Genomic DNA, 13,252 nt, shown 5'->3' on the forward strand with positions numbered 1-13,252 from the left:
CTAAGGTTGAGAGGCAGTGTGGACAGATGAGTACTACGAGACTGATTTTGTTGGAGTGGTTATGTGAATTCCCATGGGGATGTTTAGCAGTTTGTAGGATCTTTGTAGGATCTTTGTAGGAAGTTGTAGGGTCTTTTCCTGAAGTCAATATCCATCCGCTGGGGAATCTGACAGCTTTTGGGATGCGAGGGGCTAATCCTGGATAATGAAGTTGGACAACTCAAGGGACAAACTTCTCTTTCTGTGCCTCATGGTGTCTTTGTGTGCCTCGTACCAAGCAAGCAGAAGCTCATCGTCCGTGCCTCGAGGTGGTTTATGACCCAGCACAGCCCAGTTTGTGTCCGTGGGCATACTGGGGAGGGGATCCGTGGGGGATCGGAGCAGGTGGATCAGCTGGGTGTGCTCGGGAGGGGCATGCAGATGATTGGAAAGTCTAAAAGCAGGAATCAGACTGATAGAGGAAAGCCATTTTGTGCCTAGAGAAGGTCTCCTGCATGCCGGTCCTTGGAAGGCTTGCAGGAAATATTCCATTAGACGCTGGGAAGGCCAAAGGTCTCTATTTGTGTACGGTCCTGGGCACTGGCATAGCTTTTAGAAACGTACACTGTTACGTGATGTATTTTGTCATCCGAAAACACAATCAAAGCTATTAAAAATATGGAGAAATGGTTTTTGTTTGACTGCTTATCAGCGTCACCGGTCTTCTGGGTACGAACGTGCGTTGGATCCTTTGTTGTGCTGCTACCACTCAGAGATAAACTTTAGACTATTAATCACCGGCGAAGATTAGGCTCTCCAACAAATCTTAATTTGTGCATGTTGCTTTCTGCTCCTTTTGAGCAGTATTAACTCCAAGGAACTGTGAAGGCTCGAGCTGTCATCCCAGAAAAGTTTAATGTCCTTCTCGCCTTTTACAGCTCAGTGCGCTCGGCGCTTCACTTCATTTGTCAGGCACAGCAACTCCAAATTTGGAGCCCTCCTTCTTCCTAGCTATTAAAAAGTACAATTTTTAAGATCAGGCAAGGCCCCCAGGGGAAATATTTTAAAGTATTGGAGTCTTTCTGTGCGTTCTTTCTGGATGAACGTATTTATTCTTAATAACTGAGAATCGATTTGATGCACACAGAAATACAGCTCGAAAAGTTTGGCCACGTGTTCAGTGCTTGGGCATGCAAAAAAACTCTTCAGCTGGGGTGATGCGATGTTCAATAGCACGTTGGGCTGGGGCAACAGCCTTCTGTTTGGTGTGGTTTCAGGGAAAGCTGCGGTACCCAGTCCTGGCGAAGCGGGAGGACAAAACAAATGACACTTGTGCAGCAGAAGCTGAGAGCCTCGCTCTGCCAAGCTCTCGTTAAATGAAGCCGGCAGCTCTGAACTGATGAGTGAGCAGTAGCAAATACGCTCTATTTTTCTACTGCTACTAAATGGAAAAGAAAACACGTCTCTGGTTGACATTTCAACCTATTAAAATGTGATGGAAGTGGGATTTGCATCTTGCATGGCTTGGAAGATTTACTATGGCTTGTCTGTCACATTAGGAGAACTCACTTCACCCTGAAAATCCCCGAATTTCACAAAAATCCCTGCCCTGAGCTGGGTGCAGCTTCCTACCTGCCCTCAGCTCCCCTCGAGGCTCAGCTGCAGTCGCCTGCACGGGGCAGGAGCGGAGCTCCTTGGAGGAGAGCAACCTTTGTGTGTAGGGAGCTTTGTTCTCCCTTTTTTCTTTGGTGCACTCAATCTGAGCGTGTAGCCTCAGTCCTTCCAGTCCTTTCCCCTCTGGATTTTGATGAGCAGCAGAGTTCCTGGGGTACGATGTTAAACCTTTCATCAGCGGCCGGACCCGGGCTTGCATTTGGGGAGAGCCGGGGGGTTTTTGGTGGTGGAATTCCTTCCAGAATTGCACTTTGCAGCCTGGCAGACCCCTGCAAAGGCTCCGCTGCCTACAGAAATAAACTTTATTGGGGGGAGAGAAAGATCCACCGTGCAGATAGAGCCGTGCTGGTGCCTTTGTCCTGCGGTTTCAGGGGGAGGTTTGCTGCGTGCTCGGCCCCGTCTGCCTTTGAAGATAAGAGCACCCCAGGCTCGGCGACCCCAGCTCTGGGCCAGTCTCTTCTTCCAGCACTGTCAGGCAAGTGGGTTTTTTTTTGGAAGAGAAAATGTGGAAGTGTAAGCGCCGTTTTCCTTTAGTTTTTAAAGACTTGGTCTGCTCCGATCCGTAACCTCCGTTCGCCGTGAAGCTCTGACACAAGCACCCACGGGCACTGCAAGTTTACGTGGGCACCGACATCTTTTGGGCAAACTGATGGATAAAAAAAAATCCATCCAGGGCTATTAAATAAAAACGATGCCGCTTCTGGCTCAGGCCATCCTGGTTCTGGAAGTCGCTGTAAGCTGAGAGCCGGCGCTGGAAAAGCCGGGCTGTGCTCGCCCAGGAGTTTGGAGCAGGTTTTTCCCCCGGCGCTAGGGGCAGGATGCTTGGCCTGGGCTGTGCTGGCCTCTGCCACCACGCAGCACTTGCACGTGCAGGTTTTGGAAATTTTGGAAGTTCCTGCTGGCTAAATTCAGGTTTTCTGTAGTTTTCTCTGACAAACTGCCTCTGCGTGAGCCCCGTGCAGGCAGGACATGGCTCCAGGCAGCTCTCAGGCACAAGAGCTCTGGGCTCTGGTGATGCCAAAGCTTTGGGAGACATCAAGATTTCCGTGCTTTTATTTTATTTTATTTTATTTTATTTTATTTTATTTTATTTTATTTTATTTTATTTTATTTTATTTTATTTTATTTTATTTTATTTATTTATTTATTTTATTTATTTATTTTATTATTTTATATTTTATTAATGAGCTTGAAATACTTCTAGCTGCTGTGCAGAACTGAGGCTACTGCTCTTTTAAACCCAGGAATTTCTGAATATTCCCAGTTATGCCAGTGTAGGTAAACACAAGGGAGGTGAAAGAACTTGGGGCATTTGACAAAATATTTCTTTCCTGGACTGAGCACTTAAAGTGCACTTTATCCTCATTTTGATGCCTTTTTCCCCTGCAGTTAGAAGGGTTAGAAATACCTACTTATTTTCAGTGAAAGCTTAGGGAGCTGTGCAGCACTCCTGATTCCAGCTTCTGAGCTTTGAGGCAAAATATTTGAGACCTGGATTAAAATCTTGAGAGCGGGGCTAGCAGCAGGAACAGCTCGCCCGGGATTTTGAGCGAAGCAGGGATGGGAATTACCTGCCCCTACCACCACGCTGAAGCAGAACAGTTTTGGTGTTTCTGTGCTTTTCTTGGTTTTAATTTTCAGAATTTAAAGCAAGTTTTTAATTCTCTTTAATTCCCATCATTCTTTTTAATTCCTATAACGTTGCCTGGTTGTTTTCTGTAGCCTCGGTGGTGGTTTCGCTGTCCTAGGAAAATGGGAACCCATGATCGTGACCAAAGCTGAGATTTAGCTGAAACTTTGGATTTCTCCTTCTGGCCCCTACCTCATGTAGGTCTCTTAGGGAGAGGGGGAAGCGTTGGGCTTTGCTCTACCATGTGGCACCAACATTTGGGAGCATTGGCTGATGGGCTCTGGGCTCTGGTTCTCTGGTTCCACCTCCATTTCTCAATTCCCTAATCTTTACCTGGGAAGACAGCGTTTTGCTCCCCTCTGTACCCCACAGGCCATAAAACTTCAACCTTATCACCACGTCAAAACGTTCCTCCTGTTGGGAAGCATCTCTCAGGGGCCGAAGGGGGGGGTGAATTAGCCCCAGGAGCACTCGGCTGCGGTTTCCCTCCCCTTGGACTCTCCCAAACACATCCCCACGAGCGGCCTCGTCCCGGGAGCTCCTCCGGGGCTGCCCCTTTGGCCAGCGCAGCCGGCTGCCTGTGCTCCCGGGTCAGAGGTTGGGAAAAGCAGTAGTCAATTAAAGCTTTATTAGACGGAGCTAGCAGCGCTCTGAAAGGAGCCCGCCAAGCTCCGGCCGCTAATAAAGGCTCTTTGTTAAGGTATTTAATAAATTAACACTCGGCAGCGGGCGGCCGGGGAAGGGCGATTACAAAAGCCAGGCTCGTTAATCAGCCTGTTTACCCTCATCAAACGAGCGGCTCCGTAATCTTCAGCCACCAGATTTTTTGGGAGCCGCGCGAGGCCGGGACGGAAGCGCCTCGGCGGGTCACGCCTGGGCCACGGCGCGGGGCACGTGCCAAGACAAACAGGGACGAGCGGGGCCTCTGCTACGGGCCACGGGGTGATAACGGGGTTGTGCCATCGTGGGGATCCCCCGGGCACCGCTACGCCTCGTCCCAGCCCCCTCGTCCCCATAATCTGCTTTATTGATGCGTTTTTATCCAGCCCTCCTGCCCAGCCGTTCCCAGGCTTGAACATTAGAGGGCATCTCCTGCTCACGCTTCTTTATTTTTTATTTGATTTTTTTTTTATTATTATTTTGTTTTGTTTTAGCGCAGCCTAATCTATGGGGCTGTCTTTAAAAAGCAAACAGAGCGTTTGACCTGCTGTGCAAATTAGCCATATGGCGAAGTGTAATATCCCGCTGACCCTCATTACCGTGCAGTATGAAAAGCTCTCCCCTTTTCACAGGCGAGCATATTAAAGCGGCCTTTTCAGCATTTTCCTCCATATAAACCTGTCTTCACTCCCCTGGCCGAGCAGTTAAAAGGCAGCTCCAGCTGCAGCCAGAAGGGTGAAATTAAAGGCTTTGCCCTCCTCGAAATGGAAAAATAGAGCTCGCTTCCTAGCGGCAGGGCCGGGGAACAATGCGCGCCCCCAGCTTGGGGGTAATGGCCTGCTTTCCTGCGAGGAAGGAGCCCAGCTCCTTTGAGACAGAGAGGTCCACCTTCAGCGAGGGGGAAAGGGGGGATCCCACCCTGATGTCTGCATGGTTAACCGCCTCGTGGCCGGGCTGGGGGAGCACCGAGAGCTGTGCCAGGCCCCGCTTCCAGCCCTTGTACTGGGGAAATCTCCTCCGCTTTGCTGCAAAGCTTGAAAGGATCCCAGCGCGTCTTCGCCCCGCAGAGAGGAAAGGGAGTGCTGGAGCTCCTTCTGGGTTGGCTTTCTGCTTGTGCAGCTCTCGATGTTTCTCAGAGTTTCTTTCAGCTGCCTGGCTGAGGACGGAGGCACGAGGAGCGCTTTGCTCCTCCGGTGTGGCCTGCAGCCTGGCCTTCCTTCGCCGCGCTCTCAATTTTTAAGGACTTGAATTAAAGTCCACGAAGTCAGTCTGTTCCTATCGGTGTGGCAAGCCCCAAAACATCAAATTTGCTTTGTGCTAATTCACCTGACACATCGGAGCCTGGCCTTTACCCGTTTACAGAAGAAATGGGTTTTGTTCCTCCATCCTGGGTAGCAGTTGGAGGCAGGGCCTGGTAGGGCCAAGGCCAAATCCTGCCAGCACTGGGCCGGTCAGAAGGAAACATCTCCGTGTGCATGCCCACAGCCCTTTTGCTCATCAGAAGAGGCTCACAGCACAACAAGATGTTGGCCAGCAAATGGATCCAGCCAGCAGGCATCAGGATGAAGGAACAGTGGCCGGGCCATGGCCGATGGTCGCTGGGCCTTGCAGGGAGAGGCTCGCCTCCAACGCGGCGCTCGCCCTCTCTTCCCCCCACGCGATTTTCTGGTTAGCTTTATCGCTTTGTTTTCAGCACCGAGGTGGTGTTTACAGTAAACAGGCGGTTCCATCGGGCTGAGCAAGGGCCTCCTTTTTGATCCTGATTCAGCAAGGCGCTTACATGCTCGCTTTGGAGCACCTGCGTGCGTACCCGGCTGTCTCTGTAGAGTTCTTCGGGAGTGTTTATGTTTTTAAAGTTAAGCATCTGCTTAGCAGTCGGACTTCTTTGTGTTTCATTAGTGGCTACTCCTGTTCTCTTGTTCTGAGAGATCCTCCTGGCTTGTTAAATGGATTTTTCCAAGCTCATCTTTTTTTTTTTTTTGTGTGTCTTATTTCTAACTAGCCTACAAACTTCTGCTGGGTTCAAGTGCCAACCGATTGTTTCTCCTTAAAACAAACTGCCTGTTTTAGGTAATTTGGAGGCAAAAGGTGGTTGCTTTGTAAGATTTTAGAAGTTATGCGCTGCTTTTGACAAGGTATGTCACCTCCAGAGGGCTGCTGTGAGTTGTTGACCCATCGGGACGGGGGTTGTACGTGTGGGTCTGATCCTGTGTGCGCCCACGAAACTCTGGGGTACAAGAGGGGAGTAGCAGTGAGATCCGGGTTTGATCGAGTGTCCCTTCAGCATTGATCTGATGCCAGGCATTGTTTGGCACTTTACACAAATTAAAATGAAACACTAGCTACAGGGGCCGTTTCAGCCAGGTGAGGGGTGACAAATCACAGCGCCCTTGCTCAGTGACACAGAGGGGAAAAAATATACTGTTACTTGCTGAAATGAGACGGGGGTTGGCTAAATCGTGAATATAATCCTCAGAATGGGAGTTCTAGCCCCAGTTCTGGCCCTTCTTCCTCAGAGGACGTGACACATCAGAAATGGCTGGTGACCAGGATGTTTGGAGACTAAGCTGGGAAATAAGCCATGTGTAAAAATACCTGGAGACTTCAAAATCTCCACGTAGTCCAAAATCTTCAAAATCTCTCTAGCCCAATCTCCTGCTTGGAGCAAGTCACCTGTGAGTTCTGACCAGGGTTCTCGGGACCTTATCCAGTCTGGTCTTGAAAATCTCCAGGGATGGGGACTGCAAAACCTCTCTGGGAGGTAAAAAAAGGTTTGTTGTAAAAAAGGTTTTTGTTAAAACCAGTCAGAACGTTTCTGTTTCATTTGTGCCCAATGTGTCTCCTACCGTGCACCACCATGAACAGCCAGCCTGGCTCCATCTTCTCGGTGACCTCCTTGTAGATATCGGAAGGCTGCTGTGAGAGCCCCACATGTTTCTGGCTGCTTTTTCTGCAGGGACACACTGCTGGTTCAGGTTCAGTTTGCTGTGTCCCAAAACTTATGGACCTTACCCACAGCAGTGCTCTTAAAGCAGCTGTGCTCAGGCTGTGTTGCTGCAAGAGGCTCCAGGGGTCTTCCTTTCCCAGGTGTGTGACTCGGCATTGCCTTGTTGAATTTCATCATGTTCTTGTTGACTTGTTCCTCCAGCCTGTTGAGACCCCTGCCCTCGAGCATATTGACTTTATTCCCAGTTTGACTTCATGTAGAAAGAAGTTGAGGCCATGTCCTTGGCCTCCTTCAGGTCATTCAAGACGTCAAGGAAGGCAGGTCCCAGAACCCCCATTGTGGTTTTCCACTTGTTAGAGGCCTCCATGTAGAGCGTGACCCATTAACCACAACCTTCAGACCCCCGCCATCCAACCAGGTATTTACCTATTGAGCTGATCCATCATTCGAGATGATGTCTTGGATACACTGATTTGGATTTTGGGAGCTCCACATTTAATTCTCCTTGTGAACAAGGAGCAAAGTAAAACACCGAGCTGCTTCTCAGGAAACCTTTGTGCAACCCCTTGAGGTGCCTGGATAGGAGTAGAGCTGCTGATCTCTGGTCACTGTGCTTTTGTGAGATGCTGTGGAAGTCTCTTTTAAGAGCAGGAGAATTCCCAAACCATGTAACTGAGAATTTTTGTGGACCCAAGTCAAAGGAGGATGAACAGCCCGTGAAGGCCAGAGATAAATCTAAGAGAAGTCCAGGTCATGCAGTAGCAAGTACGAATACATTACTAAATCTAGGTGGATCATGGGTTTAAGATTCGTGCCAAAAAGACAACCAAAGTCATCGCTGGCCAGTGTGCTTAAACCAGAGCTACAGTGTTCAGAGTGGCATGGTTCACGCTCCTCGGTGGATTTGAAGGTTGGCCTGAGTGAGTGGGGAGCTGTTCCTGCTCGTTTTGTGTATGTGGTTACCTGGTGTCCATACACGGAACTAAAACAACTTGGGTTTATCAAGGCAGGAATCGGCTTGGCGTATAGATTTGGTGTGTTATCACGCATCACCTTGCTTACTTGGTAATGACATTTTTGGGGAATTTTTGGGGAATGTTGCCAGGACACAGCCAGTGATGTCCAGGGATGGGTTATCGACAGCATGTATGGCCCAGTTATACACAGCTGGTAAATTTGCATTGCATTAAGTACGTGGAGTGGATTTCTGCTTCCAAGCTAGCAGAAATTTATTAACCCAGAATATGTCTACATGTTCTGAATCAAAAAAGTCCCATTTTACTGGGCATTTTAATTATTTTTTTGAGGACAATAGCAGAATAAAGCTTAGAGCATGCTTTTCCCATGTAATTCACAACTAGATTTGCTTTCAGCTCTCTGCCGCTCCTGTGTTATGAAACTTTTTGTCTTTTTTTCAGCTGTTGTTTTTGCATTCTTGTGATTATATTCTGTTTTCCCTTATGTTGGAGCTCATCTACGATCTTAATTATCTGCCTCTCATTGCCAACTCTGTGAACTCTGCAGCTAATTTGAGGAGGAAAATTTTGCCTGGTAATTTTAAAAATATGAGGCATTATTGAGGGTTTTTCCTGGACCGGTGATTAGAACAAAAGTCTAGTTTGGAAGTGTAGCTTTGGACTCTTCCCGCTTGCTTAAATGAAGAGAATGAGAAGTGGGGGAAACCTGTTGTAATTAAAACTAAATGAGTAAATGAGAAAAGGACCTCCTTCTCCGCTCCCCAGCATGATTTCCTTAGAGTTTGGACTGAGTTTACAAGAAGCCCAGGAGGAGCAGTGCCTCTCTAATGATCCGCGTTAGCCGTGTCTCGTTTCTGTAGAAGTTCCCTGGTGAATTTGGGAGTCAGAGAGGCTGGGGCTGGGACCTGCTCCCTGCAGCAAGCAGCCCTCCGTGTGCCACGTGCTGCGTGAGATCTGTGTGTGCCTCACGGTTTTCCTTCCGGAAGAAAAAGATGTTGCAGGTGCAGCAAGAAAAAATAGCTACTTTTAAGAGAAAAGGGAAAAGAAATAAAAGAAATTGGGTTGTTTCCCATCGAGGGGACATGGCAGGCAGGAATTGGATGTGTACACGCACAGCTCTGTGCTTATGGACTCACATGGTTCAGCTTGGTTCAGGTGCTTTTAGCAAAGCATTGGCTGATGAATGCAGTGTTGGGCTCAAGTACGGTGCCGTGCTGAAACACTCGGGAGATTTGGGGAATAAATCTTTTATTCCGGCAGTTCCTTGCCTGGGCAGATGGTGGTGGACCTGCCCACGCTTCTGGTGGCTGCTACCAGGGGCTGAGCCTGGCTGAGCAGCCTGGTGATGCTCTCAGCCACCTCTCCCGATACCTTGCGTACAGCATGTAGGTCCCAAGCCTTGTCTTTGAAAACTGGAGGTAATGACAGGATTGGTTAAATGTGGGAAAAACCGCCAGGCCTGGGGCTGTGAGAGGAGAATTGGATCAAAGTGTAACTACTCCGTGGTGTTTCCAGATGAGTAGTCTATAAAACATGGGGTCTTGTAGTCTGTTCTGGGTATTTTTTTGGTGTGGTTTCTTTCTGTTTGTTTGTTTTTTTTTGTTTGTTTGGTTCTTTTTTTTTTTTTCTTCTGCTTTTTTTTTTTTTTTTACCCAGAGGAAAATGATATTAAAATAGAGTGCATAGAAGAGGAATAATATTATCTGAAGACCTGATAAGTTGTATTGTCCTAAGTAGGTCAAATGTGGGAAACTGGGTGGTCTAGCTCAAACTGCCACCAAGGGGAAGAAAGACTTCCCGTTCTTGAGAAAATGTAATACACGAGCGATGAAAAGGTCTAGGGGGATGATGGAGGAATGCGCTTAAGAGAAAAGGATGAAATAGTGGACAAGAAAAATGTGAATAGTGTCAAGAGAGATTTTTGGGAGGAGAAGTTCTTCTTTGGAACAGGCTCTCATGAGAGAGTCCCTCATTCTTGGGCCATTCAGAAAAGGCTGAAGAAGGAAAAGGCAGGGAACAGTGCATTGGACGGGAGAGGGCTTTGGTCAAATTGGCAGGTCCCGGGGCCATAAATTTTAGGGAAATTGTTAAAGTGTGAATATGGCCTACATTTTTTGGGAATGCTTTCAAAGGGCTTTGCTGTTCCTTCTCCTCTATAGCCATTTGTGGGGTTGGAACAAGGCGGACCTGGCATCCAAAGCCTCCCAGGCACCCTGTGGGGCTGAAGGGCCTTCTCAACGAGGGGGAGGCAGGTTTGTAGGGAATCCTTCATACGATATCTCCAGCCCAGCTCAGATCACTCTTGCTTCTACTGTCTGTGGAAAACTTCTCCTGTTAAACTGCAATCCAAATTCATTTAATGTTTGGAGAACGTGACTATAAAATTGGTTCAAATGCTTCGCTTTCCTCAAGCCATCAGTAAAACAGGAACGTAAATCATTTTCAAAAAATATCGCCTTGTGGTGTGTCCTTGGTGACTGAGGAGCTGAAAAGTGGGGTCGGTGGGTTCAGCTCTGAGCCTGGGGGGACACATACATGACCCCACCTGGGGACTTCTGCCTCTCCCACCACCCGGTGACGGCCTGAGGAGAATTTGGTCACTCCATGAGGAGAATTTGGTCACGCCATGGGGAGAAGTTTTGTCACGAGGTGAACAGGCCCCGGGGGAGGCCCTGTGGTGTTGGGGGAGGACGGCAGGGCCGCGCTGGAAGTGGAGCCCCATGAGGGTTGACTTGTTGGCCTTCCGAAAGAAATGTGTGACGAGGGTGGGGTGAGCAGGGAGGAACTCTGCTCGCTGCCATTAGAAAGCTCAGTCGGAGGGAAGAGGGAAAGTGATTTCAGCTGAACTGAATTGCTGTGGCGTAGTCCTAGCAGAAAGCTTCAAAATCTGGTGCTAAAATAGCTGATTGGTTTCAGACCGGCCTTCTGCTCCTGATGAACTTCTTTCTGAGCTTCCAGTAAGTCCAGGAGGTCTTGCGTAGCTTGGGGAGATGGCAGCTTATGCGTGTTCAGTAATGAGGAGTTAATTACTTGCTGACTGCCATGAGATGTTGCGTAAAGTCACTCATGGTGGCTGGCATGAGCGGCCCTCAGCGGTGCTCGGGGTGACCTTCTGTGAGCTCTTGGTGCTGGACATTAAGGGATTAGGGGTTAAGGGGAAAAAAGGACTCTGGTTTTGAGTTCGCATCACAAGTTTACCAGCAGTAGGCTGCCCTAAATTAGCGAGTAGCCTCAATCCAGAGTCGCAGCGATGCTACCAGAGAGGAGTTGCTGCCATGCTCAGGACGGAGATGACCAGGGTTCTTCCTCCACTTGTGTAGGTTTTGAGAGGTGAGGCAGAACAAGATTTAATTAATATCTAAAGTCAGCACACCTTGTGTCCAGGTTCTCCAAACGAGGCTGCTGCTTAGCTTGCTAGAAATTGTAGCAATCCTCCTCATTCTGGGCTTAATCTGTAAATTGCTGACTTCTGGCTCGCGGCCCTTCCCTTTCTAGGGGGAAATAGAAGAAAGGCCAACTTTTGAGAAAATCAGGAAGACATGCAGCATGGTATGGGAAAAGCTGGTTCCCAGATTTTCTGAAAAGCGTTCAGTTTAAAATGTCAGATTGCTTGTAAATTCAAGCTGGTGCTTAACCTGATTGCTGGGGAAAGGCTCTGCTCTGTACCCAGTATGGAGTTGTCCCTTACTGGGGTTTTGACCCCAGTGATGTTGGGATGGATGTGCCCTGTGTGGGCTGGGGATTGCTCTCCCCGTGCACCAGCTGTGCTCGGTGTCAATATTCCCCTCAATATCCAGCTACATTAAAAACTACAGCTCAGAGGTAGTAGAAATGCATATAATGTGTGTTTTTGGTTAAATTTTAGCACCACTGAGGACAGCAGTCCCACGTGGTGTAGCTGCTGGGCAGACCAGCGAGGCAAAATTTGTGCTTAAGCCTCAAGCTCTGAACTGTGGAAGAAAAGGAGCAAGTTGGGCTAAAACCCTGCAAAGGCTAATAGCAGAAATTTTCAAAGTCTCCTTTAGCTGAGGGCTTTTTAAGGCAGCCTGGTTGTATAATGACAGAGGAGCTGGAGAATCGTTCAGTTGGCATGGGATTTTCTTATTTATTTATTTATTTATTTTCTTGGTAGAAGAGGTTGATGTCTGGGGCCTTTCTCGGGCAGGTGATATTTGTTGTTGTGTTTTGTTTGTTTTGTGAATTCCAAATGAGATTTTGGCTCCTACCAGTTCAAAGCAAGGCTTTGTCCCTTCTCTGAAGTGTTTATAATCCAATTTCAGACATAAAACAGGGCGGGCGTGGGGGAGGGAGGAACAGGCAGGGATAAAACAGCAAGGTTTTACATAGCCTAGGGGACCTGGGCGGTAGGCGGACGTCTGAACGGTTCAGCAGGTAGATGGCATTTGAGGATCCTCTCGGTTGCTTTGCCGTGCCTGGGCGGGGATGCTCAGATGTAGCTCGGGTTGGTAAAACCAAACCACCTACAAAGGAGCGGCTTCAACCACCAGCCACGTGGCCGGGCCCCCTCTGCCCTGCTGGGTGTAGGTGGGCAGTGCTCGTGGAGGGGAGCTTGGGTGTTTGGGTTTTGGGAGTAACCGGCTCTCATCTGGAGCCTCAGACCCCATGCGGGGTGAGGCACGGTAAAAATGGGAGAGGAAGAGCTCAAAAAAAATCTACTTTTTTCTTCATATGCTGACTACTCTAATAAAATTGATACTACCCACACAAGTATGTTTCTGTTAAATTCTCTGACGCGTGGGGCTTTGCATCATTCTGCACCTGGGAGCCAGGGCTAGAATTTCTGCCACTCCTTCTGGCATTGTTTGTCCCCTCTTTATATTTTCTGCAGTAGAAATCTGGTTGTTTCACTGTCCCCATGGTTAAGTAAATCTGATGTTTGTCCGTGTTATGGTTTGGTAGAGAAGTGGGTTGATGCTGGCACCAATGTGCCAAATATGCCCAGTGATACTGGAAAATGGATCCAGAAATGCTCACCAGATACTCAGGTACCTGGACACTTGTTTTTTTTTCACTCAGTGTTTACTGTAAAATTCTTTTTCATCAGGTATGTGGATTATTTAGCAGGAAAATGTTACACAGGTATGCAGGAGGAAAGTGTGATTCGCATCTTTGATGCGGTGTGTTTTATGTGTAATTCAGCGATTAGTGCGAAGGCTGCCTAATTGAATTCGTCTGCTCTGTTTTCCAGGGTGCCCAAGAAACCTTTGAGAACTACTACAGGAAGCAGAGAAGAAAACAAGCCAGATTGGTCCTGCAGCCTCCTTCCAACATGGTACGATCGTCCCCTGCCTTCAGTGGTCAGGGCTGCTCCGCCTAATAAAGGAGCTGAGGGTTGTCTCTGTGCACATTGTTCCTTGTGGGTGG

The 13,252-nt window shown here is 48.4% G+C and overlaps 1 protein-coding gene across 11 annotated transcripts in view; it reads left to right on the forward strand.

The window, feature by feature from the left end:
- Window positions 1-13,252, forward strand: part of EXOC6B (exocyst complex component 6B) — a 266,579-nt gene that overhangs the window by 140,694 nt on the left and 112,633 nt on the right. For all 11 annotated transcript variants that reach the window (XM_072037927.1, XM_072037928.1, XM_038177996.2 and 8 more), the window contains one exon: window positions 13,077-13,160. In XM_072037927.1, coding sequence (XP_071894028.1) covers window positions 13,077-13,160 — 84 coding nt within the window. The remainder of the gene's footprint in view (window positions 1-13,076; window positions 13,161-13,252) is intronic.

Source organism: Anas platyrhynchos, chromosome 4, assembly GCF_047663525.1.
Source record: "Anas platyrhynchos isolate ZD024472 breed Pekin duck chromosome 4, IASCAAS_PekinDuck_T2T, whole genome shotgun sequence".
Classification (NCBI taxonomy): domain Eukaryota; kingdom Metazoa; phylum Chordata; class Aves; order Anseriformes; family Anatidae; genus Anas; species Anas platyrhynchos.